Raw genomic sequence first — 27022 nt, 5'->3', positions numbered from 1 at the left:
TGAAGTGTTAACACTTGTCACATGCTTCTAGCAACAGGCAAAATCCCCTTAGAAATAAAGTAGCATGCTTTTTAAAAACTCAGGCTCCAGACATCATTATACAAAAAATGGCCCCAACCCGTCAACAAACCTATTTGCCATTAAATAACTCCGAATGCTTTTACAGTATTTACTCTTTTCAGGGTATGAAAAGAAAATCCATGGTTAGTAAGTTCCCTTTATTCCCCACAGTGTAACAACAAGCATTACACTCACACTATTCAAACCTTGGACATCGTCTGCATCGGAAACAATGCTTCCCCTGCGGTTGGAACGACTAAAATAGTCAGCAGCAGTTTCACTTTGATCAGAAAAATCAGAGGACTTCAAAATATAAGAAGGGTGAGAGAGAATTGAAGATGATACCACAGAAAGAACAGAAGTTTATTTAAAAAGAACAAACAGGAAATCCAAACATAAATCTCCATTATCGCAATTTATTCTAGCTTTTCTAACAGTTTAACAGTTGTAAAATCTTAATTACTCACTTAGATTTTTGCTATTTTAAATGTGTCTACATGAATAAAATGCACCACACTGATATGAATACTTTAGTCAGTATATGCATTGTTTTTAAATACTCTCTTCACATGTTCGTTATTCTTACACAGTATCTAAAAACCGCAATGAACGTTTATTATTGATTCATTTTCCTCATTTAGAATAACATAAAACAATACAATCAGACACACAAAAGAGTTTAGTGCTAATATAATGCCAAACAAGCTACAAAAATTATCTTTTTTTTAAAAAAAAAAGGTTTTTAGACCATAAAAATCAGATAAGTTAAAGTTACTGTTTTTCTCTACAAATGTTGTCTTTTCTTCAAAACAACAAAACCCAAACAGTACTAATTAGGAATACGATCTGGACTTCCTCACATTCATAATTTTAAGAGGCCTTAAAAGACAAGACAAGCTTATTCCCTCCAAAGCTGTATGTCAGACAGGCACCTAAAAAGGCGAGGAAAAAATGCTAATGCTACACATCACTGGTAAAAAAGGCAAAAAAAACCATCTAACCACATTATAGTCATTGCAATGCCATGGGAATTTAAGTAAAATAACTGAGAAAACATTAGGCTCACTAAACATAGTATTTAATGAGAAGCGTAGGTTTATCAAACGTGTTGAACTGATAACATTCTACTTCAAAAGGCAGAAAGTTCCTGTGAACATCACATTTAGTTTTAAAAGTGATTATAGGAAAGAAAAATCTGTAAATGAACAGTTTGAAAATATACTGTCCTTATCCCATTTTCACCATTTAAAAAAAAAATTCTTAATTTCTTTGTACTTGAAGTACATAATTGATGTAGCCTCATCTTATTCCAGTTAAAACACAGTGAGATGTTTTTTATGCAAATGTGACCAGTTACATATAAAACAGTTTGCTGTTTAATTCAATCCACCTGTCTTGGATTATGCACATTTAGGAATACAGAATTTGTACTTTTTGTCACTGCTTAGTTATGTTCTATTTCTCTGACAAAGAAATTTCCAGCTATATCTACATTTTATATAATAACTTTTTTTTTTAAGTAACAAAGTAAAAAAAAGTCACAAAGTTGGCTAAACTTTCTTATTTCACTTGCACTTCACAAAGTATAAAGATGCTGAACAGAATTCTGCTTATATGAATTATGCTTACAGCAAAAGAACAAACAGCACAAGGGCTACAAACAATCTATAACGACACTGTTGTCCTTTTGATTCAAAACTAACTTATCTTTGCTAGTGAAAAGTCCATATGTCTGATAAACCTTACTGTTCCTCCTTTTATACCTTTTGCACTTCTAATATCTTTCTCAATGGGTTTATCAAAACTGATAGTTTAAGATGGATATGCACCATGCAGTTTTTCATCAGTGTTTTCTACTGTTTCCATCTTCTCTCCTACTTTGTCTTTCAATTTCCAGTGAGTACTGAGCTGACTTCCAATGCACTACCCAGAGTGAAACTAAAATATTAATCATGGAAACATTAGAAAGTTAAGTTATGAGTAAGACTTTTACTTCACCTGCTCAACACCTTTTTCAGAATTATTTGATTAAACAAATATTCTGAACTCCATTAAACATTCACTAGTTTGAGTGAATGGCACCTTGGCATTATCAGTATCACATATACATACTGAGATCTGATCTATATATTCCTATATACGTACAAATTCTATACCTTCAAGAAACTAATCTTAATGTTAAGAGAAACTAAGGAGACAAGTAGTATTTTCACAGTTCAAGAGACTTTAGAGATGGATGGTAATACCTCTGAGATTTTAGAACTTCATAAAGCAACAGCAAAATTCCCTTTTTCCTACACCCTCAAAAATTCACTCTGACATCTTTTGTAGCTAAAAACATCCAGTCTCTCTGGTTTTATTTGCTTAGTCTCTGTAACATTGTTAAGAATATGTGAAAAATTAAAACAGGACAGAACATTTTAATTTAACCTATAAAAGAACAGTGATCTACTTTTTTTTGTTTAGCATAAGAAATGAACAGCCGTACCAATGAAACTAAGACAGTTGTTCTGTGGCAGACACAGGGTAGAACTATTTAAAAATCACTGTGTGGCACAAAAAGCCGCCTTTGGTATAGCCCTTTTAACACAATACAGATCCAGGAACAAACTTCTCTCAGTTTTGAATACCGGTCACCATAAAAATAACCTAGCTACTTACCTAACAAAGTTTGCATTAGTCCTCTTCCCAAAAAGAAAGACTTTTGCGCACAAATTGCAGTAACAGTTTCATGTGCCTGCCCAACTATGACATAAGGTGGTAACTCCCAACAACATACTGTACTGCAGTTGGCAATTGCTTCCAATTATATACATTACAAACATTTAAAAGATGTTTAGAAAAGCAAATTCCTTATTGCTTCTACACTTAACTGCCTTCCTGCTAAAACTTTACATCTTGCTAAAAATCGTATCTCTGACAAATTATATTTTTTTTGATGCGAAATTGAAAAATTGAGCCTGTGTGTTGGTCAGTAAAATGATTCCCAGTGTAAAATACTCATAATCATTGTGTGTTAGTATCAAAGCACGCAACAAATCATGCAAGAGGAACGCTCACCACAGGACTACTTCGAACTGAGCTTGCTCTTGAAGAATAACTGTATTCAGATGGCTAAAGAAGAGTTATGAAGGAAATTTTCACAATTTTCATAGATTTTTGTTTCCAGCAAACAAAGATAATGAAAGAAACAACCGAAAGCCTATGACACTTACAGTACGAGAACTATATGAGCTATGTAATCCATCACCACACAAAGATGCCTGAGAAAGAGGGAATGAAATACCATTTATATTCAGTCTCAGAAATAGTTATGCCAGTCTTATACACTGTATTTCTTATGCACTGTAATGTACTCTACCTTATCCTACGTATGCATTTTCCAGTTAACATACTTTTTGACAGGTTGAACAATTTTTAAGTTTCCAGCAGCATTTCCTCCTACTAGTAGGGATGTCTATTTCCAAATATAAATCTAAGAATTTCCTTGAAAAACGGCCAAATAGGTGAAAAAAAGAAAATCAGATCTTAACTATTTTCAGAAGAAAATTAAAGCAAATACTTAAATTGCAATTTGTCTTTCACTGTTCTGAAGTCTTCAGAAGTTTTAATCCACCCTGGGAACTGACGCTTTACTGTATACTTATCAGTTTTACTTTGTGCTCACCCATGCCAGTTTTCCTGAAGGAAAATGTGTTACAATTGGACTCGATGATCTTAAAGGTCTTTTCCAACTGAAATGAGTCTATGGTACAAGGCTGAAATCTATTTATGCAGTGGATTAAAAAAAAGCAGCTCTGGGCAAAAAACCACAAACGTAGAGTCTCATGCTGCTTTCCCCCTATCTATGAAGAAACCTCCAGTAGAAATTAGAATTATATGTATAGTAGAATTATCTGTAATAGCATTGCTTATAGTCTTGTTCTCTCCCTGGATCTTCTAATGTTTTCTCGAGAACATGCACAAAGCCAAAAAAGTTATCTCTGTTTGCAATCCAAGTGCAGAACAAGACCTCAGTAACTACATAAAAAAAGTCCGTAAGAATACTTGACGATTTTCTACATAGGTTTAGCATGTGTCTAAATGGTTGTATAAATTGAACTACTGTAGCAGCAAAAGGCATGAAGTTTCAGGCATGCACATCACTTTTTAAAGATGACAACTTTTTTGTAGAGCTCTCTTAGCCATTCTTATGGCACTTCTAGCTACTTTTTATTTTGTAAAGATGCAGATTAGGTTTTCATCCTATTACATTTTGTATGATTATTAAATTTAAATATGGCATCTTATTTGAAACTATTTAAAGTGGATTTACCGTATTTCTCTAATCTCCTGACAATGATTTTTCCTGTCCAAACACTTAGCTCAACTTCTTTAAGTACCTTTTTTAGTATTATACATGCAGTTATTTAGTACGCTTGGATTAACTTGTTCTAATCCCAGTGTTCAACATCATTGTTATATTCATAAACTTTATGTTTGTCTGTAAAAAGATCAGTAAACCAGCAACTACTAAAATACTTTAAAAGAGGCAATTTAACAATGTTAAAAACATTAAACTGAATGCCTCCACAAAATTACACACACAAGCTGCAGCTTTATTTAAAAATATGAAAAAAAAATGCACATGTAATACTGTCAAGTCTCATGGCCATACAATACAAATTTAAGGCAACCATGCAAACGGTGCTTACGAACCAAACTGATACTTCTTATCAAACCAGTGTTTACAGAAGGAGACACCTATGAAGAAAAGTGTAATTTTATATTTTTGAGGGCCATTCAAACATCTAGAGATAAGGGAGATAATATTTTACATTGTACTAACCCTGTAACTCCTAGTTGTTGCCACTGGATCACTGTATAGAGAAGATGACTGTAGTGTGAAGAATAGAAAAAGTCAGAAACACTTTTTCTGCATATCTTAGGGTTTTTTTTTTAATCAATTGCTCTATATTCCCCCAAAGTTCTAAAAGATTGAAATACTAAGTTTTACATCTATAATAGACAGGAACTTTAAAAAATGTTTGGATAAACATTCCAAGAAAACCCATTGTCCTTGAAACCGTAACCTAAAACATTAAGTAAAGCAATCTAGTATTTTTATCAGAAGATAAAGAAAGATAAAGAAGAGAATGATAAGAAATTAGACTGTTTTCAAAAGATATGTCCATTTCCTCTAGGCACTAATTTAAACCTGACCATGAAAGTAGCTGCAGGTACTGGAAGATACAACCCATCTCACAACAGACCACTGATTTATCATTTACATTACTGTAGAAAAACTTTGATGTTAAACTTGAGACTTTTTGTTGTTGGTGGTTTTTAAAAATAGGACTTGGAAAAAGCAAGTGTCACAGCTACTAGTTATTTTCTTTATAGCATACAGCAATCATGAAACAGAAGCTATTTTAAATTTAAAACCCCACATATGCAGAACACAGAATACCTTGCATGTTATCCATTTGATTTATAAAAGGCAATCCTTAAAACCAAGAAATACAATTGTAACTACTACTAGATGTAATAATTTGCACAGTTATAGAAGGGAAGAGAGAGGAGTTTGCTTCTTATAGCATAAGTAAGCAAAACCAAATATATTTATTTTATATACATTAAAAAATGAATATAGGAAGAGAAGACAGACCCGAGTATGGTAGGAAGGAACTGGTTTACTATATCTAAGGCTGCTATAATTTCTTTGATCATAGTAAATTCCACTCTGCGGGGGAAAAAAAGAAAAGATAAAACAAAGGTTGCATCTGTAGATCTTGTAAATAAAAGTTCTATCTCAACATTGCCCAAATGTTCCCAAGCTACACAAAATGTTGTAATAATCTTCCCTATGGTTAACTCAAAATCCATGTAACTTTCTAAAGCAAGTAAAGCGCAAAAAGCCACAAAGTTATGTACTCTGTATTATCTGTATTTTAGTCCTGCCCAACTAAAGGAGTAAATAGTTCTGCTTTTTCTCCCTAAAAAAATCAGAAAACCCTGAAAAGTTTATCTAAATCCTGACAAGTGCAGCATGAAATACATGAAAAACATATTTGACAAAACTTGCTAATAATTAGTACAATTATTTGTTTGGTCTTTTTTTCCATTAGATACCATCCTGAATCAGAGCATTTGGGGAGAGTGGAGGATAGACATTCCTAAGAATTTAATAGTGAATGGCTGTTTATGTGGCCAGCATTAGTCTGTACCTTACCACTGTTCTTTACACCAGCCACACATGCTGAAAGCCTAGTAGTTCTACTTTGGCTTATTTCTGTTGATTTTTGACATTTCCTACACAGATTGCATACATATACATATGTGAGGAAAAGTTTGATATACACAAAGAAGGAAAAACAGAGATGAAGACGTGGCAAGAGCTACTGCTTTCAGAAAGTAGTGCTTTCTGTCTCAATAGGCCATAGGAGGCAGAAAGATTCATATTACTCATTTATTTAAGAACTGAGGGAACAGGAGAACAGCACCTCAAAGGCACACAGAAAAATGCTGTAATACAAATAATTATAATATAAAAATTACTTCAGCCTTGTCTCAACACAGGCATCCGCTGCTGCTCTAACTCCCCCAACCCTTGATGCCACTGCTATTTTATCAGTGCCAAAACTCTCTGAAAACGTTACATCAAAAATATTTAATTTCTTGGCACTATATTCACATATGTTACACATTGAACTTTCTAGAATCGTTTTTGGAAGATCACAATAATCCACATGCCTTTCTCAACAGTTCACTTGGTTAATGTCAAGGTTTATGGTAAATTCAATCTGCTTTACAACTACATTTAAAATATGCCTAACTGTTAGGGGACAAAGTGCAAATAATAGAATACGTATCTCCATCCTCACTGAATGAATTTTAATGCAGAGAATTGCCACTTTTAAATATTTCCAAGAGCCTTCCAAACACCTCCAACAGACATTATTTCTGTTCAGCTGATTCCATGATTCATGGGATATTACTGCCATGAGTTTCAAACACTTAACTTCAGATCAGAATTTGGTCAATACTAGAAGTTTCTTTTTTCCTGAAAACATTTATGCATATGTCAGCAAGCTAATAAATTTATGCATAACTGTATTAGTATGTAACTCCACACACTTGGTATATTTATAATAAATACCTCAGTAGAAAACTAACCAATAAATCTTTATGGGAATAAGCAGCTTTCTTCTTTGAATTATGAGATTCACTGTAAGCATGACTCTAAGAATAAAATTTAGAAAATTAATACCATGTAACAGCATCTTCAATGTTAAAATATAAAGAAGTCAAACATAAGGATTTAAGATTTGTCATCTTCAACAAACACCACAGAAAATTCTAACTACATACTTCTATCACTGTGTAAAAAAGAACTGGTAAGTGTAACTATAACCAACCTTATCTCTGATTAACACAGACTTGGCTTAAGCCAGCAGTTCACATTCCACAAAATATGTAAAACCAACAAATAAACTAAAAAAGCTTAACATTACAGGCTATTTTAAGCACTAGGTTGTGTTTGCCTGTCTGTAGCTAATTGAGATAACACTGCTGTTTAAACAAATTCAGCTTTTTAAGCTGCTTTCATATTCCTTTCAGTGGTACTTGGTGATTTTCTTTGCTCAAGGAAACACATACAAGTATTACTTGGTGTAATACCAATGAGAATGGGGTGCAGTCTACTATCCCTTTATAACAATAAGAAGGAATATTTTTAAGTAAGGGTGTACAAACCAACTGCTTTTTCTCAGGACTGAAATAATTTTCCATTAGATTAAACTAAAGTTTCTGTATGGAAATGGGAAATACAAATATACGCATACAGAAACTTTTTAAAAAAACAAGTGTGTCTTCCAAGTCCAATCTGTACGTCACTTCACTGCAAAATTTAGAAATAACAAATACTAAAAAATGCTTATTTTAAGATAGCTGTCCCTAATATGTGACTTCATTAGATTTTATCCCAGAGAAAGTTTATACATGCATTCTATGGAAAGTGTTAGAACCATTCCGCTATTCTATGTCTGAAAGTGTAACAGTACAAGTTTACATATTTTTTTAAATCAATAATTTAAAGTAGCAAGTTAGTGTCATTACACCTTAAAAACAAAGCACAAAAGCAGTCTTCACTCAAAGACATGCAAAATGTTAACATACAGGGACTGAGTATCTTGTAGATCTATCCTTAGAACTGTCATACTGAAGTAAGAGAAAATGAAATTGAAATCATTAAGTTAAAAAAAAGAAAAGATATAAAAATTAGCTTCCCCCCCCGCCCCAAAGAATGACTACAAATTCTTAAAAGGAAGTTACAAGAAAACAATCTATTAATTGTGAAAATTTATACACGAAGGAATGCCATTTATCCAATCTAAAAGGGCATTCTGAAGCTGGAACACTTTTTAATAAAACCCTATTTTTTCCACAACAGCATCTCAATATCTGAAGAGTGAGATAACTTTGGACTGCAGCAGGTTATCTGAAATATTTCATGTGGTTTTGGTAACAGAAATTTAAACAATTAAGCAAAGTCTCAAACAGTAGATTGTATTAAACTGAGACAGTATTTCTTAGGTTACATGATAATAGGCTCATCTCCACACAGGCAAAGGAGCCCAGAGGGCCACCAGTCAGCCCCGATGTCGAGGCGTGAAACCCATCATGATGTGGGGGCTCTGCAGGGCCCACTGCAGACTGAGGCAGGTCACTGCCTACAGGGCATGAAAGACATGCCCCTTCCCTGGCAGTGCTCAAGGCCAGGCTGGATGGGGCTTTGAGCAACCTGGTCTAGCAGGAGGTGTCCCTGCCCATGGCAGGGGGTTGGAACTAGATTATCTTTAAGGTCCCTTCCAACATAAACCATTCTATGATTCTATGACATTTGGGGATGCAGAGGAATGGCATCTTAGGATCAGGGGAGGAGCCAAAGGTGGTGAAAGGGAAGGACAAATGTGTTTTCAGAAGGAGCAAGTGTGTGAAAAAGGAGGAATAATGGGATGAAAGGGCCACCTATGTGTAAAGAGAACGGTGGTCTACCAGATTCGGCAACTCAACATTGCTTATGAAAACAGCTTTGTAACAATAGCTTAGCCAGTGTCCCCATGTTTTCTTTTTTAACATAAAAATCTTAAATTTTCAAAGCAAGCTTGTATTTTCCAGTTAATTTAAAATTTCACAGGTATAACTTAGCTATTCTAGCTGTAGGTAAAATGCACAATCTGAAACATTACGTGTTATCACCCTAAGCTTTCTTAAAAAGCAAAACAAAAATCGAAGGTACTTTGAGAACATTACATGATATACTAATAGCATGTTAGAGTATCACCCACTGTAGTTTGCAACATGAGAACTACTGAGAGGATTACAAGAAAAAAAAATATTCTTATCTATTAATATGTCTCAAAATTCCTTCTAGAGATCAATTCCCTAGTTTTAGATTTGATATTTGTTTATAGATTAATATAGGCCAGGTTTAATTCGTATTATTTCATACTGTTTTCACATTATCTCAATAGTTCCAACATATCCAATATTCATATTATATTAAATAATAATTTAATATTATTAATATAACTTACAGACTGTGGCACCTTTTTGTTGCTAAAAGTATTCCCATACAGGACCCATAGGACACTGTACTAAACAACTTAATCATTTATTCTTTTTAAAACAGCTTTTATTTTTAATTATTAACTTCTGATAAGCAACCTTGCTATCAAAGAATGGAGATAGATCACTCAGATAATCATTATCATCACAACACGTAACTTATACCTTAAGTATTTACAGCTTAACAGTATACTAACAAATATTTAAATTGCCTAAACTAGGAATACACAAGATATACAGAAAGACCCAATTCTGAAAAAGTGGAATTTCTGTTTGTATTGCAGACTTGACTGTAGGACTAACATCGCAACATAACTGAGAAAAAAGGTTTCCTGTCATAACTTTTAGCAACATCTTTATACCTATCAAGGCTGATGCACAACCTTTGCCACTTTATTTTACTTTTCTTTTGGGGACATTAGAAGAGAGAGACTGGAGAGACTAATTCCCCTCAAAAGTTACCTTCAAGACAGAAATCTTAACACTTTCTTTGAGCCCTCAAACTTGCTATCACAAAGCGTTTGATAACATCAATTATTGCAGCAGTACAATTAACACTGTTTTCTACAAAGAAGCATGCTTTCACCAAACTACTGCTTTGGTAAGTAGATACAGAAAATGTTATAATGTGAACACATCAAAGCATGCTCATTCCAGGCTACACACCACAAGATCTCTCCTTCTGGAGGTACTTGCTCTGCTCCTGAGAGACCCACTGGCATCCAAAGAACTCTTAAGAATGAAATTGTAAAAATATATAAATATATAAAATAATTCTAAAAAGCTCTGATGATGACTGTTAATCTTCACTGAAAGGCACAAAATAAGTGAGGTAGTCAAAGAAATTCTGGGTAAGCCCCCCAGAAACGAACTCAGTTATCTGATGATTTCAAACCCTATTCTTTACTTAAGGGTAAATTACTTCATCTCTGGTCTTAGCATATTTTGTATGTTAACCAAGGCAAGAGCAGATCTGAGCAAACCTGTACCAGTTCACAAGTTTGTAAGTGTTGCCACATAGCATTTGCACATGCTTTTTCTGTAAACCATTTACTGTTTGCAGAGCAGTTAACACTACCTGATTTAAACAATTTATTTGGTAAAAATATGTGTGATAAATTGCAGAAACGCTTACTTAACACCAGAACTTGGAAGACATTACATAAAATTCAGTTAATCAAAGATTATATTTAATTGCTCAAACTTCTTAGTAAGTGACAATGATTTTATTTTTAAGTCACACAAAGAATCAGCTTATTCTACCTTTCAAAAATAAACAAACCCAACCCTTTTTAGCAGTTTGTCCCTCTCCTGGCCTATATATCCAGATCAATGACAAGCTGGTTTCTACGCAGATCTACTAAAAACAGGAAAATGTTTACAAACATTCAATAAACAATCTTTAGCACCATGTATGACCTAAAAATGATATAGGATAGCCTATACCAGACAATAAATACTTCTATTAGCCATCTTTGGAATACATTGCATCATTCAGGTAAGTCTTTGCCACTAATGAATCCTCATATTCTCAAAGAAATAAAACCCTGCATCATACCAAACTCTTCTTTAAATTGCATCCTAAGGTACTGCTACTTTTTTTCCCGCAAATACTATAGAAATACACAGTAACACTTAACGAGCAAGAAAAGACACAACAGTGACCAGACTACCATTGGAATGAAAACCCAATTTTTTTTTACTCATTTTCAGTAACTGGCACTGATTCAGGATGACTGAGTCAGCAGTAGTATTTTGTTTATTAAATTAAATTTGCCTGTTCACAGAATTGCTGAGATAGACAGGGAAAATGGGAAAGAGATTATTTTTTCCCCCCATTAGACTTATCTAAACTAGAACAGTGATTGATCATTAATAGCACCTTCACACCTGAATATTAGATTTGATGTGGAGTAGTATTCATAAGACAACTGACAACTTATCTAGGAATCTTAGTACTCCACCATTTCCAGACAAGCCAACTAATTCTTACTAGTTGGCAATATCTGAAGCCTAAGTGAGTACAATTACTCAGCTTCTTAAAAGATAAACAAACCATATTATACTGGAAAAACAGTAAAAGATGAGACTTAAAACTTGTCATTAAATATATTATTCCAAATAACTGTTTGTTGAACTACATATTCCCAAGCAGATTCCAAATGCATAGTAATTATTTTGAGCAATAAAAATATACTGTAAATAAATATATGTAGTAGACAAAAAAAAGCATGAGGTATTTATAGTAAAAAATATAGTCAAAGAATTAAAATGTAGCAATTGAGATTTTTTTTCAATGCAAAGATTGAAATACATAAAAATAAACTACCTTGTTAACATTGATGGAAATAAAATACTAGATGAACTTTAACATTATATTTGACTTAAAATACTGCCTTTAAAACTAGTAATACTTGGAAGACATCATCTGCTCCCTAAAAAAATGAAACCAACACCCAAACTTTTTTTTTTTTAAAGGCCATGATGGAAAAGGGAAAGTATACAGTTTGAACACAAACCAAATATGAATGTCGACTGGACCGGTGAGAATACCTGGCCCTCTCTGAATCTTCCTGAGAAAGAAGAAATGCAGAGTTATTTCACAGAAAAAAAAAAAAAGAAAAAGATGACAAACTAAAAGCAAGCAAAGTTGAGCAACATGCTGTTAGCACTTTTAATGCTATGTATTATTTTGAATAATCTGTTGAGGCAAGTGAACTCATTCAAGTCAGAACTGTGATTCCACCCGATTTGGGTGAGTATGCCAACACACTACATTAAAGATGTAAATAAGGGGGGTTAATATAATTAATCATTAGTGTTCAGTAGTCAATCTTTTTTTCTGATTGCTGTATTAATGTAGAAAAAAGTACAAGATTTTTTTAAATTAAGAAAGTCAAGTAAAAATAAAACAACATTCAAAAGCTTTACAAAATTACATTAGCAAGAAATTTAGTATATAATTACTACAGTCAGATTGTGAACATTTTACAAAGTTATTTTAGCCTAATAGAGATGATAATTCTCAGTTTCCTCATACATATTTCAGATTTTCTCCTCTGCTATAGGAAAAAAGCTTCTTAAGCAAATTGATCAATTATAAATTATATAGGTAGTTCTGCTCTACAATGACAGTGAAAATAATAAACCCAACTTACAAAATTTGGGGGAGGACAGCTAGTTAAGGCACCTTAGTATCTTTTGTTCTGTTGAAAGCTCAGTGAGTGTTCATTTTGACTCCCACAAAAGAATATGTGAGAAGCAGCAGGACAAAAATACAACTAAGTTAAAATTAAACATTACAATACTTCACGTGCCATAAGCTTCTCAAATTTTTAGTTACAGTAGGTAAGCATGTTAAGAATAAGCTTAATTTTAAACTATCCCTTTTGAAAGGTACAACAGGACTCAAACTAGGAATCCTTCCTTAAATGACTCACTTTCTACAGTTTTCAAGATGTCAAACTATTCTAAAGATTGTAAGCCAGTTATCTTTAGAGTTAAAAGCTCAGCCTCCAAATCATAGATGAATATCTAAAGTCTAAAGCTGGCTTTCATACTGCTTATGGTCACATAGTTATTTTCTACAGTACCACTGGATACATTAAGTTGTTTAATACTAATTTTGTGACTATTCAAGAGGCCTAGTTAATACTCTGCAAGAAAATAACTTGAGGGGGAGGTTCATTTCACAAGGACATTTTAGTCTCCCTCTCTATAGTGTCTACTTTGATGTTTACAATGAACATTTATGCAATACAACTTTTCAACACATTATAGTCAGATCACTGCCAATTTTAAATATACTTTGTGCTTGTGGTCTAACTGGACAAATATCTATCAATAACATTTGCAGCTTGCAAGCAGACAGTTTGCTATTTATCTGAATTGCTGGTATAACACCCCTGCTAACAATATGCTCTTATAATGCAAAGCTTCAGCTTCTGACACAGTTTTCTGTATATTTCTGTAGGTAATTTACTCCGGGTAACAAGTCTCTTCCTGTCATACAACTGAAAAATAGAAAGCCAGTATTAAGTGTTCATCATATTCAGGTCAAAGGATAAAGTAAGTACTCTAGTATAGACAGCTGCTGCTGGTACATATCAAGCTTGATTTCTAAAAATTTAAGTTTGAAATATGCATTTTAAGACAGAGGCAGCAGATGTGCCTCTTATGAGCGCAAAAAGGTGGCATTCAATTGGGTGTCATTAATTTTGAAGTGAGATTGCTCACAAATGCAACCCGTGTTCCATGGTTTGGAAACCCTTGCTCTCCAGCAAAAAAACCAAACGTACAAACATGCATTCCACCAACAGATAACAGAAACCTATGTTGTTCTTTATAAATTACATGAAAACTAATACACACACAAATGTCAGCTAGGCAAAGAGACAATATAAACTCAGCACAACTTTTGCAAATAAAATTCTAATGACAGTTCCAGGATTTCTCAACGGAATGCCAATGAACTCTCATAGTAGTTTTAACTATTTGAAATTACGGTTAGTCTCTGCATGTATTATTTAAGTCTCCTTAATTCAAAACGTTCACAGTGAACACTTTCCTAAAATCATAAAAAGAAACTCACATCTCCCATGTGCCTTTTTAAGAGGCACATGAAGTTTGTGAAAGGAACTCTGAAGAAACGTTGCACTAAATTAGTATAAATTGAACAGCAGCTTTCTCAGATGTAACTCAACTATCTCTACTCCTTCCTACTTAGCGGATTTAATCTAAATAAATGAAGAGTCAAATATTTTATCATTATTAACTGAAAGTGAGGGGCAGAGGTAGAAGGATGCAAGTGATGCATGGGGGTGGGTTTGGTTTTTTTTTGGGGGGGGGTGTTGGATGGTGTTTTGTTGTTTGTTTTTTGTTGTTTATTTTAAATCTTTTGCAGTTAAGTCTTAAGTCATAGAAGTGACTTCATCATCAATGAAAAAAGATGAGCATTTGCCATGTTACTCAAAGAGGAAACAAATAAATGCAAGTCCTAAGGAAAAAAAAAAAGTAAAAAACACAAACCCTAGAAATTAACTGAAATAAAAACATTTACTACTGAAAAGATGTTTACCTATATTGAAACTAATATAATTTCATTTCAAATAGATTCATGACTTTAAGCCAGCATTCAGTGGAGACAATAAACATTTCATTTTAAGAAAAGCCTCTCATTTCATAGTTTGTCTTTTGTTGCCATGAAGTACCCTGCATATCCACATCCACATATAGTTTATATGTGATTATTTTCGGTAATAAAACACTTTGAAATTGCACAGCAAACCATTAGTAAATTACTTCCTCCAAATCCTCTGTTAGTTCTGAGTGGCAAAAACATGCACAACAGGTGGTTTTAGCCTACCATCCATTTCTGGATATGAGCCCATTTTCTATCATATGAATGCTGAGAAAACTATAGAATGTAAAAACAAACAAACCATTGACAACATAGATTAGTTACCACACAAGACTGGATTCCTAGATCAAAAATTTGGAAAAATCTAAGTTAATTGCCATGTAATCTTCAGTATAATATCAGATACCTACAGCAGTTAGAAAACTGAAAGTATGGAATAATAAGAACCATATAAAATTCAGGCAAAACACATTTTGTAGATTGCACTACTTGTTACCACAGCAAAAAACCCCAAGCCCAAATATCAGCATTTATATGGAATTGAATGTAATCATGATAAATAATAAATTCTCAATCTTCTGCATGCTATCTCAAAACCTGAATCAAATGCAATAACCACGAAATAATCAGACTGTTGAAAATTTACTTCCTAAGGGGTTTTTTGCTCAAGAAATGCAAACTCCTTTTTAGGAGAAACAAGTGGAGCAACACACAACCATATGTGCACATACTATCCCAATTCTACTATTTTTTAAAAAATAAAGATCCTGACAATAGGTATTTATTGTACACACTTTCGTTATAATCCATATGGGAAGAAATTGACTGAAAACTGCACATCCAAAGTCACATATCCAAATTATCCAATTACTAAGTATTTTATAAATACATTAAAAATAGAGTAAAATAATTCTCTCTACTTCTTCATAATTGCTTATCCTATACACTAGGCAGTGTACATTTTGGGTATGGTCATGTTTACTATTTATGCTGTGCTGCCAGTTATCCATATTTACACAGACCTTTTGCACAGCAACAACAAAGGAACTGCCACATCTGTTAAGTAATTGTTCCTATAAAAGACAAGAATCACCAGCTGAATCAATCACAAGTCTAGTAATTCAAATCCAGACTTCACATTAGAAGCTGAAAACTGTTCCTATCTATGCAAAATTATTTATGCAAGCCTGAGTTCTGGACATTGTCATAATGTTCTCTCTTCTGCTCATTTAAAAGTCAAGCAAGCAGTAATAAGAAAGTCTCAGCCCTTTAAATATCTAAAGATAAACATTTAGACTAATCTTTGTCCAACTTTGATTGCTAGGATTGAATTTACTGCATTTGTTAAAGGTAAAACATCCAACCATTTAATTTTGCCTGTGAAGCTAGAATTTAAAATCACATTAAAAATGCTTTCTTTTTCATTTCAAAGAAAGAGTGCTAATAGCCTAGTGCGTATAGCAGGTTTTTTTCCACAATATGAGCATAAATATTGAGGAAGTTCAAAATGAATATTCAGATTAATATTTTGTGAGGTGCTATCCATAGGTAAATACAAAGCAAGTTATCCTTTTGGATATATAAGATAAGGGGAAAGTGGGAGGTATGGAAGGGGTGAGAGAAGCTAACAGCTGCCTGATGCAGAAAATACTAGCACACAGACAAAATCTGATGCAAGTACAGAAATAAAATATATGAAGAATTTTGGTAAAGGTTTGCAAGAGTTATTGAGGATTTACGCTACCTCTTTTTGCTGTCGCTCCAGCTCTCTCATACGTATATCTCTTGCTTCTGCTCGAGCTGCCCGTTTGGCTGCAAGCCTGGCTTCTGCCTATAAGCAAATTGAAAATACTGGAAGTTAAAACCACATTTTTTTGTACAGTGGTTTGAGTACTCAATTTAATAATCTCTTCACAAAAATACCTTAAGATTCTAACATCACAATAGATAAGTAGTAAAGAAATCCAAGTTCTCAGAATGAAGTTTCAGAAAGGATATATACCTAAGTCTTTACAGATTTCATTACTGGTTAAAAGAGTTACATGTTGACAGAAGAACTGAGTTCAGAAATATTACTATCACTAACTCTAAAAATTCATGTCTTGGAGACTTTAACAGGACTTTGCCTATGCATAGTATTTAAACAGGCATGTATGCAGCTGCAGAATCTTTGGCCACAGAAAGACATAAAACCAACAAGAAACGAATCAAAACGAAGATATTAAACCACTACTGTTCATATCAAATTTAAAAGCTCTGCTATTATTTGGAATTATTTCAAAAAGCAAACATCACTTAGAAGTTGCGTTACTTCAAACAGCAATCATAAGATCTAATCAATTATTAGACAAAATGCAAGGAAGAAATTTAAGGTTACACTTCCTCAAGAACTAACTTAAATATTCCCCGTCACCAAAAAGGGACCCCCCTACCTTCCCATACTCCCAACACCTTCCTCAGACGCAGCTCCAGCACTCAGAACCTGCTGTAAGCCACTTTAACTAACTAGCATAGCAGAAAGTTAACAGCAGCAAAGTAGTTTTCCGAGTTTTTTGCTGTGTTAGTGAAATGAACTGGCTTGTACAAGGATCTTATGCCCAGCAAAATGGACAAGCAGGACAAACAGTAACGAGACCTTCCCTTTTTCAGTGGCAAAAAGCAGTTACATCTCCCACACTGCTTGTGAAACCTGGTTATTGAGATACAACTATATACTTTCTCCACTTTCCATCCAGACAACACATTGTCTTTCAGGCCCCAAATGCTACCTCAAATTTAATCAATTAATGAATTACATGAGGCAATAATTTGTGACATAAAGCTAACAGTTGAGGAAAGCACAAGCTCAGTTTTTTAATATTTGAATCATGAGTTGATGAAAATTTTCTCTTAAATTCTTGAAATATCAAACCACTAAAGACAGGTTTTCCACCAAAAATTCCAGTTGTCTATCTAATGTTAACTAAAAACTTATGAGAAACACCAGCAGCCAGAAAACCAGAACTCCTAATATCCAAAACATTTGATGTCATGGAACTTTTTTAAAATGTAAAATTAATGGAATTTTGCCTTTGGTTAAGGATAGGTTTTTTCCTGCTCTTGCCACAGCATAGGTTTATGTAAAACATTAGAAGCCTATAAAACTCACAACAATCTTTTACTGTCCTTCAGGAAAAAAGGAAGGGTTATTTAACTCTAGTTTAACTTTAAATTATGATTAAACTACAGACACAAAAATATCTATCAAATAATGACAAGAAAGAAGGCAAACACATTATAGTTTTATTACTTAAAACAGTTTCTCTTAACTTTAAATGACTCATCAAAACTGTTTTTCTATATTTTGCATACTCAGATTAAATGATTCCAAGATTCCACGTCAGCTCTCTTGACTGCCACGCTGTAATCATTTTTCAGAGCAGCATAAAGATACTCTTCTTCCTACCCAATGACGGCACACAAGAACAGCAAGGGAATTCCCGTGCAACAGGAAGTCTCTTCTCACTTGCGGCCCTACTCTGTAATTGTCTGTAATCATAGCTTTGTCCTGTATAAACTTTCACACAGATGTGTATGCAGCACGGAAAGAGAAAGGACGCAAACAGCTGCGGATACATCTGGGTTTACGCATCTAGCCTTTAGACTCTAGCAAGGCTTTATTGTTAAACGTAGAAAGTTCATTCGTTTACTGATTCACGCTAAAAATAAATCCACATTTCACCACTCCCTCCTAGTCCTACAGCCAGAGACCTAACTTTCACATTCCCACAGTAGAGGGGAAACTCCTGTTTCTTCCAATCTACTAAACCCTTGATAAAACACAGGAGAATTCAACAAACGTTTGTCATAAAATGGGTACCTGAAATTGAAAAAAAAAAAAAAAAAAGTCTTATCTTTTTAGAGAAATCTTTTAGCAGAAAATAGCTTGGTATTACATTAATTATTAATCTGAGCAACTGGATTCCTCTAAAAAGTACACAATTTCAAAAAGATAAAGAAGTTGGCAAGTTAAGTGAATGCACAGTTCTGGGCCTTCCTTCACTAAAACTTAAGCAAGAGACAAATCACATTACCATTTGAAAGGCCATCATACCAAAAAATTCTTTATTGTCAGCAGAATTGTTAGAGAGCAGATGTCATGTTATTAGTAGAGCACTCACGCTAATCTTGATAACTATGTAATTGAAATTCAAAGCTAACATTAATAAAGAAATAACTATAATTCAAAAGGACATAGTTTTCTTCCTGGGTGCTGCTCTTCACTCTGTTGTGTTACTGAAGAAAGCCTTAAAATTTGTGAAACAATTTTCCAACAACACTTTTTGCTCTTTGCAAATGAAATTCTTCAGCTATATTGAAATGAAGTCTTTAAATATCTGCTACAGGAAATACAGTGCCACAACAGCTTTGGATAGAGAACCAAGTTGAAAAGATGAAGCTGTTTGGACTATAAAAGCAGCACAGAAAGGAAATCTAGACTGCCGTTAAATTTTTTGGGGAAAAAAAAACAACAGCAAAACAACAGGCAGTCATGTTATAATGCTTTTCTAATTCAATTAGCATTAGAGTTGAAGAGTATTCTAAATACATCACTATTCACTGCTCATCCAAGCTTAGGAGTCAGTGCAGGTTGCTTTCTACAGCTTGTATTACACAAATTCCAGTGTTTGAAAACTACAGACTGGCCACTACAGTCTTGATTTCAGTTTCATTGGTCATTACTCTCTATACAATCTTTAGAACAGACACACACAAATAAAATACATAATTTTTGATAAAGATACATTATATTATCATTGAAGTTCAAAAGTTAAGATACCAAATTCCTATTTTCATTAAGTAAAAATTAAACTGTAGACTCTCCAAGATCTAGCAAATCTGACACTTAAAGTTTCTAAAGGGGACTTCCAACTGCAAAAAAGAAATGTGATAGCTGAATTTTCTTAAACGCTTCAACTGCAAATAAGAGATGAGGTATCCAAACCCGTTAGAACCAGTACACTTACACTGGTGGCTAAAATGAAAAGAAATGGCTCGGTTATATATTCTGGTGGGCAAATAGGAGCCATGAGGTACAGATACAATTTCACACGGAATTTATTCAGAGAAGTGATCAAGAAAGGAAATAAGAGGACTACATAGAAGATGTTTGTAACAAAAAAGATTGGGTAGGAAAAAAAAAAACAACACAAGAAAAAGGCCCTCAAGACTTTGGATAGGAAAAAACAATCAATTAATAACTAAATCTGTAAAGTTTTTTCTACATGAACACTCTCATACTACTCCTTATCTTTTACCTCCTACCCTAAGGACAAATATGTGATTTTAAACTAAGTGCCATATCTGCATTTCTCTGGGTATTAACTCTGCTCTGAGTAACAAAACAAAGCCATCTGTTAACTGCTGAGTTCTGGAATTCTACATTTCAAAATGGGTAACAAAAAGCATTACATGCAAAAACAAAACTAATGTTTCCTTCCACCTGCATAAACAGCATTTCATTCTAGAAGAATATGACAATTCTGGCTGTTTTCAAGCAGTTAAGCTACCACCTTGAAAAGCAGTACTCACTTTGATTAGGTTATTTTATTGCATATGTTCAGTAAACATATGGGTAGCAAGAGAATGTTCTCTTTCCATCACAGGCAACATGGTCAGTTTCCTCATTTTCACCTGAAAACCAATTACTAACAACTACTTGAAGTCCTCCTGCTTATTCCATTTTCTCCCTTTTTTGTAAAAAATACATATTTTGCACAATCTTTTGAAAACTTTTCAAACCACTTTATCTCAACTTCCAAGGATAACATTTAGTTCTTCAGTTAAATCCAAGATATTTTTGTCAAGAAAGGAGAAAAGATAAAGACCAGATTTTATTTTGAATGCCTTTGTAAAGAGCAAGTCAGTAGCGTGTCCTTTCTGATATGTTTTTTTCTTAGTCTCTTCACAGCAATGAGTAAGTTCTTAGCCAAGACAAGCAGCATACTAGTACATAGAATTGATATGGTAGAAGCTTCCCCTTGTGTTGAGCAAGGAGAAGCATAACATCTGTCTCCATAGTGCAGACAGGCATCTTTCTCCTTCCCCTTACTTGAAAGAAGAATTCACTAGAAAGCAACAGTATTTTTATTTTAATTTCCACATTGTAGAGAAGGCAATTCATTAATTAGCTCAGGTTCAGCATAAAAGCTTCATAAGGATAAAATATAGTATGCATAATACCATATATACTAAATATGTTAGTCACCTCTGAAAAAATATTAATGATTTTCGTTGAAAAATTAAAATTATTTTATCATCCTGGGCTACATATAAACTCATCTCTCTCTCTGTCGAGGGATATGCTGTGCTTACAATGCTGCATTTTCCAAGGCAGGAGGTCCAGGCAAGGAAGGTTTCCCTTCTTCCACCAGATGGCAGCGGGGAGGGCGACGGCTACCTCGGCCCAGGCACCCGGCTCCGTGTCCGCCACAGGGCATCCAACAGAACACCAGGAGCTACTGACAGCCAGCCAGCCAAGCACCTGGATAAGCAGCTTAAAAGCATTCACCGTTTCTTAATACACTACTACACACTGAGATACAAAGTTTATTTCATCATTTCTTAAGTGAACATGCATTATTTCTCTCTTCTGTTGCTCGCTTCTGTGTTCTCATTTCCACGCTTTTTACCCTCCTTATCTCCTTACTGTCTCATGGACCCAAGGCAACACCATCATCACTCATGTGCCAAATGTATTTCTTATGCCTCCTCAGAAACAGCTTCCTTCCACCTATTTCTGATGTGCCTACTCTTTCTCCAATTGCCTACAAAGCAAAGACTATGAACAACAAAATCTTAAGGTCTACATGACCTAAAGGTTTAGGATTCTTTATTTCTGATGTCTCTTATTCTTTTTCCATTCATTATACAGATCCGCACATAGAGAATCCCTAGAATACCTTCTCTCCTACAAAATATCCTTAACCACTATTAAAAACAACAGCAAACACAATTTTGAATTAATACTAGTGTAGAAATATCTGATTTAAAAATATTTAAGTGATCTCTTGTAAAACATAAACTCAAAAATCGTCTAGCATCTACAACACCAGTATGAGGTGGGGTTCTCTGGGGTTTTGTTTGTTTTCTTAAGAAAAGCTGAAGCTGTGTGAGGAGAGAAACATGTACTGAACTTTGAGTAGATGCAGTATGACAAAGAGTATGTTGTTAACTGCTTTTAAATTCATCGTATAGCCTTCAAACATTTTAAAATACTGAACTCTTGGCTTTTTCTACCCTGGCAACTAAGTAACATGACATTTTTACCAAAATAAGAACTGCACTCTACCCAGAGTTTGAGTGACTAGAGTGAATTTTAAATCCAAATGAATCTTTACTATCTCCCATGAGAAAACACCTCTTAAGAGTTTCCAGGCTCCTGCTATACAACGCAAACAGAGTCATGACAACAGTTCCTGAAAAAACACAGACAAGATCTACAAGGAGGAAATGAAGTGAACAGTGATGCAATCAATGTCAATGAGCTCTAATTCTTTGTCATCTAGAGTTATTCAGCCCTGAAGAATGGAAGGACTGCTGACGCAAGCACGGAAAGAAAGGATATGAAGAAATAAATCCTGATTGTCCCTTCAGACTGTTGCTTATTGGGTTGAGGCTGATGAGATGACAAGAGTCAGACTCTTCTCACTTTCTGGCACAATGTTCATTGTACCTGACCTTGAACTGAAGTCAATGTAAGATTGCAGAGGTCACTGAAGCATCTGCTCTTTCATGTAAGGCTGGTCTTGGAGAAAGAGGTCTCAAGTAATCATAAGAGATGCCTGGTGAAGACAGGTTACTGCTGAATATTTAAAATGAACACAACAACTTGTCTGTAAATTACAGAGACAAGTGAAGGAGTGACGCAGATGTCAACTGAAGATACTCTGCCCACAAAACAGCTTTATAAGCAGAGAATCTCCACAACAAAACCACAGGGAAAACAGATCTTGAGGTCATATCAGCTGTATCAAGTGTAGACTGTGAATAGAACCTTGAGAATATGAACCTCCAATTTTCATTTGGTTATTTGTTAAACAAAAAGGATTCCCACATAAGAACCTAATCTTGACAGGAGCCTGAACTCATGCTAGACAATCCCTATCTGTTATTTGGAAAGGCAGAACTTTCCACGAGACAGAAGAAACTGTCTTGCACACCAGCTGTCTTATATTCTTTGTCAATCTGAAAAAGCTAACAGATTCAGAAAGCTTCAGAATCTATTACAACAGCTAGAGAAAGAACCAGAAGGTGGTGTAAAGGAACTCTTCATATTTTTAGGAGATAGACTTTTTTTTCCCCCTTTTTTTTAACAAAAGATTAGCTGACTTCAAATTAACCTTACTATAATTGGAAGACACTTGCCAATACTCCACTTGAACGTAGGTGGGTGCATTTACACTGAGAGTTCCTTTTCTCCTTACAGGGAACACCTGGACAATATACTTATACCTGTTCCCACAGCTTTTGAAACAAACATGATAAAATGGTAATCTTCTCTGTCATACGAAGGTAAGACTTCCAAACTGATCAACTGCAACTAATCTCACTTAAGGCACTGAATAATATGGAGAGTGCATTTCTTCCAGAAAAGGATGCATAGATACTGTTCCTGGATATGTACATCACCTTTACTCTTCCTCAGTTTCAGTGAGCACAGGGAATTCAACGCCAGGAAGGATAACTCACAACAGAATACAACATAGGTCCCAAAGAAAGAAGTCTGGTAACTCAGGAGGTCTTGGAATAAGGCAGTAATTCACTCCAATGTTGAAGTTAAGCATACTTGTGCCTTGTTTAGTGCAGAGGGATTGCAAAAGAGCTTGTCTCAATGCAAATTCCCACAGAAAGTAAAAGATATGAAAGAACTCTCTACATAACAGTGCTAGAGCTACAAGAAGTGAGGGGGAGTAGACGACCAACAGAGGAAAAGTTATCCAATGCAGAGGAAAGATGGAGAAAATTAAAGAAATCTCACAAGGAGGAAGTAATTTGAACAAGCCCCTTAGATCCTATGATAGTGCCCTTGTCTTCCATTAAATATTTTCACAAGATGACACATCAGATTCAAACAGTGCAGAAAAAAAAAAAGAATATCCAAAAATTAATTTATTGGATCAGTACCAAAGAATTCTTTACACAAATTTCCTAGCAAGCAGATGTTTGTTGGTACCAAAAGGAAGATAACACATTTTTTTGACACATCCCATACAACAAGGAAATCTCAATTTTGTCAAATAAGAATGTAAGAAAGAGTAAAATTAGTGCTTTCTGAAATCTGAACTTTGAGGAAAAAAAAACCACTGAAATTTCATCCACTACACTAGAAGTCTTTGCAAGTATTACAAACTCTGATAATTCCTAGTGCCATTTTGTGACTGCTCTGAATCCCAGAGCACTTCCATGCAGTTTTTCCATGCAGATCATACTGAGTGACAGCCTTTTGTTTCAGCATATTTTTTTTTACCATCTCTTGATGCCTAGAACACCTTTTAGGAACATTTTCCTTACAAGACATCTGACTTCTGGATTACGGGACTCAATTCAACTGTTGTAAGTAACATCTGCTAAAAAGGTAATTTCATAAGAGGAAGTTGAAGAACAAAACACTCTTTGACAATAAAAAGATAAGCAAGCCATATTGCTGAGATAATGGCCTCAGAATGGCAAAGTACATCTACTCTATATATTCATGCACTGAGAACTGGCATGCCCTATGTCAGCATGGTAAATGAAAGCTTTTCCCCATCCTCAAATGATAAAGCATATATATGGTACAGTAAAATCAAATGTAACGACAAAACTGAGTTTTATTAACTGGCCTCTGCTGTGGTACCTTAAGAAATGCATTCTGTTCCTTTAAAGTAAAAATTTTCTTTAGAGTAAGTTGGCTAATACTATGAGTTATAGCTACCAACTCCATGTCAACAGCCACCGTCTGACATGGGGTCTGAGGGCCAGCTTCTCCTACACAGACCAAGGGATTAACAACCTGACAGTAGTACATATTTTAATGTTAATTAAATGTTAATGAATGTTTAATATTAATGACGACATACAACTTTTCACACTATTTTAAAATTGGATAACAATTTTAAATTAAGACTGTTAAAGGCAAACCTGGATATAGCAACACAAAAGAAGAAATGGTTCTATACACAGCCTGGAAAACATATATGTAAAGGTAACAAACCATTTTATTTTGAAATATGTTGAATACTCTTCTCCCTAACAAGCCATGAAAGGTGACCCTCAAAATGCCAGAATATCAGAAAGAGAAAAAGTAATTCTAATAAGAAAATCAGAAGGAACATTTAGAACAATTTAATTCAAATAGGTTTTAAGAATTATTAATAGACATAAACCAGTTAAAGACAATACGAAATGGCTACCCCTTAAATGATATGCTGATCAACACAATTTTACTTATCTTTAGCAGATTTAGATTAACATCAGAATAATGAATAAGTTTTAGAGCTTTTCAGCAAGTTGTTTTCCAGTTCATTGTTGACAGAAGAGAAGGGAAGGCTTAATACACATTAATCCTTGGAACAGATATATTCAACTCGGTTATCTCTGCGAGATAACACCTCTAACTGTGAGACCTAGCATTATTTTAGTTTAGCACTAAGAGGGGGGGAACCCTTCCTTTTTGTTTAATCTACACTCATACTCAAATTTTAATTGCAGTGGGGGGTTAGAGATGTAAGAGAACAAAGCCCCACAGTAATTTTAAAGTAAGAGAATAGTTATTACACCTTGCTATTGAGACCTTTTTTTCTAGGCTAAATTGCAAGATGATGTTACTGTACTGAAACCATGCACAGAATACTTGAAAGAAATTTAAAGCCAGATTCCTTCTTCTTTGTTAGCCATTTTTCCCCAAAATGGGAGATGAAACTCGATGAGTGAGACTGTACACGACCCAGATGCCCTCACAGAACATATCTCGTAGGGCGAGAACTTCCATTAGATTTGGTGTGAACATAGCCTGCTGGAAAGTTACCAACTAAATGAAAATGTTTTTGTGCTGACAGAGCATTTTCTTTGCCTACAGCCTATGATTGCTACGCTTGAAAATGCATACAAAAGCTGTATTTTCAAAGACTTATCACCTATCCATTTTGTCTTACATACACATATATGTACTACACCTACATATACAGACACCAGTTTACATTACAAGGCCAATTAGAATCTGCATTTTGCCAAGTAGGGTGAGCAGCTTTGTAGATAGTGTAGCGCAAAGCTTCTGTATCCACTTGTATACAAACAGTACTAATGCTTTTGTTCCCAAGTTACAGCGTTTCCTCCCAGAAAAACTCAAGTCCAAATAGACGTCTGTAAGACTCTAAATTCCAGCTGCCTCCTTCCTATATCCGGTGGGACAAAATTCCCCTTTGTATACAAATTTCCCCTTTGTATCAACTTCTTATTAATTACATTTTTGGCTGGTTACCTCCAGCTCTCTATTTTTCAGAGGGTGACTCTGTTAAGAAAGTCCTGGTATAGCGTACATATTAGGCTTACTTTGACAGAAATGTGACTTTGCACATTTGAAAGAGAATATATTACAAATAACGTTTAATAATTACTATTACTTATTTAACACTAGTACACTATACTTACCATCTTAAGAATACTACACACTGCAATGGGACAAATGGGGAATTTTTTTAGTTTTAGACCTGAGATAGCAGCTGGATTACTCATTTATCTTTAGCTAAGCATATAACTACCCATAGAAAATCTGCTAAGCTTTAAGTGTGATCCTGGGAAGTTACGCTAATCTTACAATTAATATATCATTGTGACAACATTTCAGTAAATGTGATTTTGTGACTGAAAATACTCTTAGTTTGTATTAATTGTTGTATTTTTGCCTGATTACACTTTTTAATGCACAGCTTAAAAAAATTTAACTTTTTCTGGATAATAAGATTGCTTTCATCCCAACTTCTAAATTTAAGATAATTTGAAATGAACAAACCTCTCTGGCAATGTTACTCAGAGCTTCATCTTCTGCAGAAAACCTGTCTTTCACTGGAGTTCTCTTCCGTCCTGATCCAGGAGTTCCCATTTTTATTCTCTGGTTCTGTATTTGCAAAAACAGACAGGAAAAAGCTTAGTTTTCAGATATGGAACTAAACCCAAACAATCCAAACTCCAAAA

General features: G+C 34.3%; 1 protein-coding gene across 26 annotated transcripts in view; it reads right to left on the bottom strand.

Moving 5' to 3' along the window:
- LRRFIP2 (LRR binding FLII interacting protein 2) overlaps nt 1-27022 on the bottom strand; it is a 59891-nt gene that overhangs the window by 22136 nt on the left and 10733 nt on the right. For 8 of the 26 annotated variants that reach the window (XM_074575537.1, XM_074575544.1, XM_074575543.1 and 5 more), the window contains exons 2-14: nt 26841-26945; nt 16554-16640; nt 15035-15085; nt 12189-12242; nt 10336-10401; nt 8218-8259; nt 7216-7281; nt 5708-5782; nt 4889-4936; nt 4759-4803; nt 3276-3323; nt 3121-3174; nt 256-363 (exon numbers count right to left, since the gene is read on the bottom strand). In XM_074575537.1, the coding sequence (XP_074431638.1) occupies nt 256-363; nt 3121-3174; nt 3276-3323; nt 4759-4803; nt 4889-4936; nt 5708-5782; nt 7216-7281; nt 8218-8259; nt 10336-10401; nt 12189-12242; nt 15035-15085; nt 16554-16640; nt 26841-26930 (834 nt within the window). In that variant the 5' untranslated portion in view covers nt 26931-26945. The remainder of the gene's footprint in view (nt 1-255; nt 364-3120; nt 3175-3275; nt 3324-4758; nt 4804-4888; nt 4937-5707; nt 5783-7215; nt 7282-8217; nt 8260-10335; nt 10402-12188; nt 12243-15034; nt 15086-16553; nt 16641-26840; nt 26946-27022) is intronic. The other 18 variants (XM_074575561.1, XM_074575563.1, XM_074575558.1 and 15 more) reach the window with 10 other exon arrangements.

Source organism: Larus michahellis, chromosome 2, assembly GCF_964199755.1.
Source record: "Larus michahellis chromosome 2, bLarMic1.1, whole genome shotgun sequence".
NCBI classification, from domain to species: domain Eukaryota; kingdom Metazoa; phylum Chordata; class Aves; order Charadriiformes; family Laridae; genus Larus; species Larus michahellis.
This window is presented reverse-complemented; position numbering and strand designations above follow the sequence as displayed.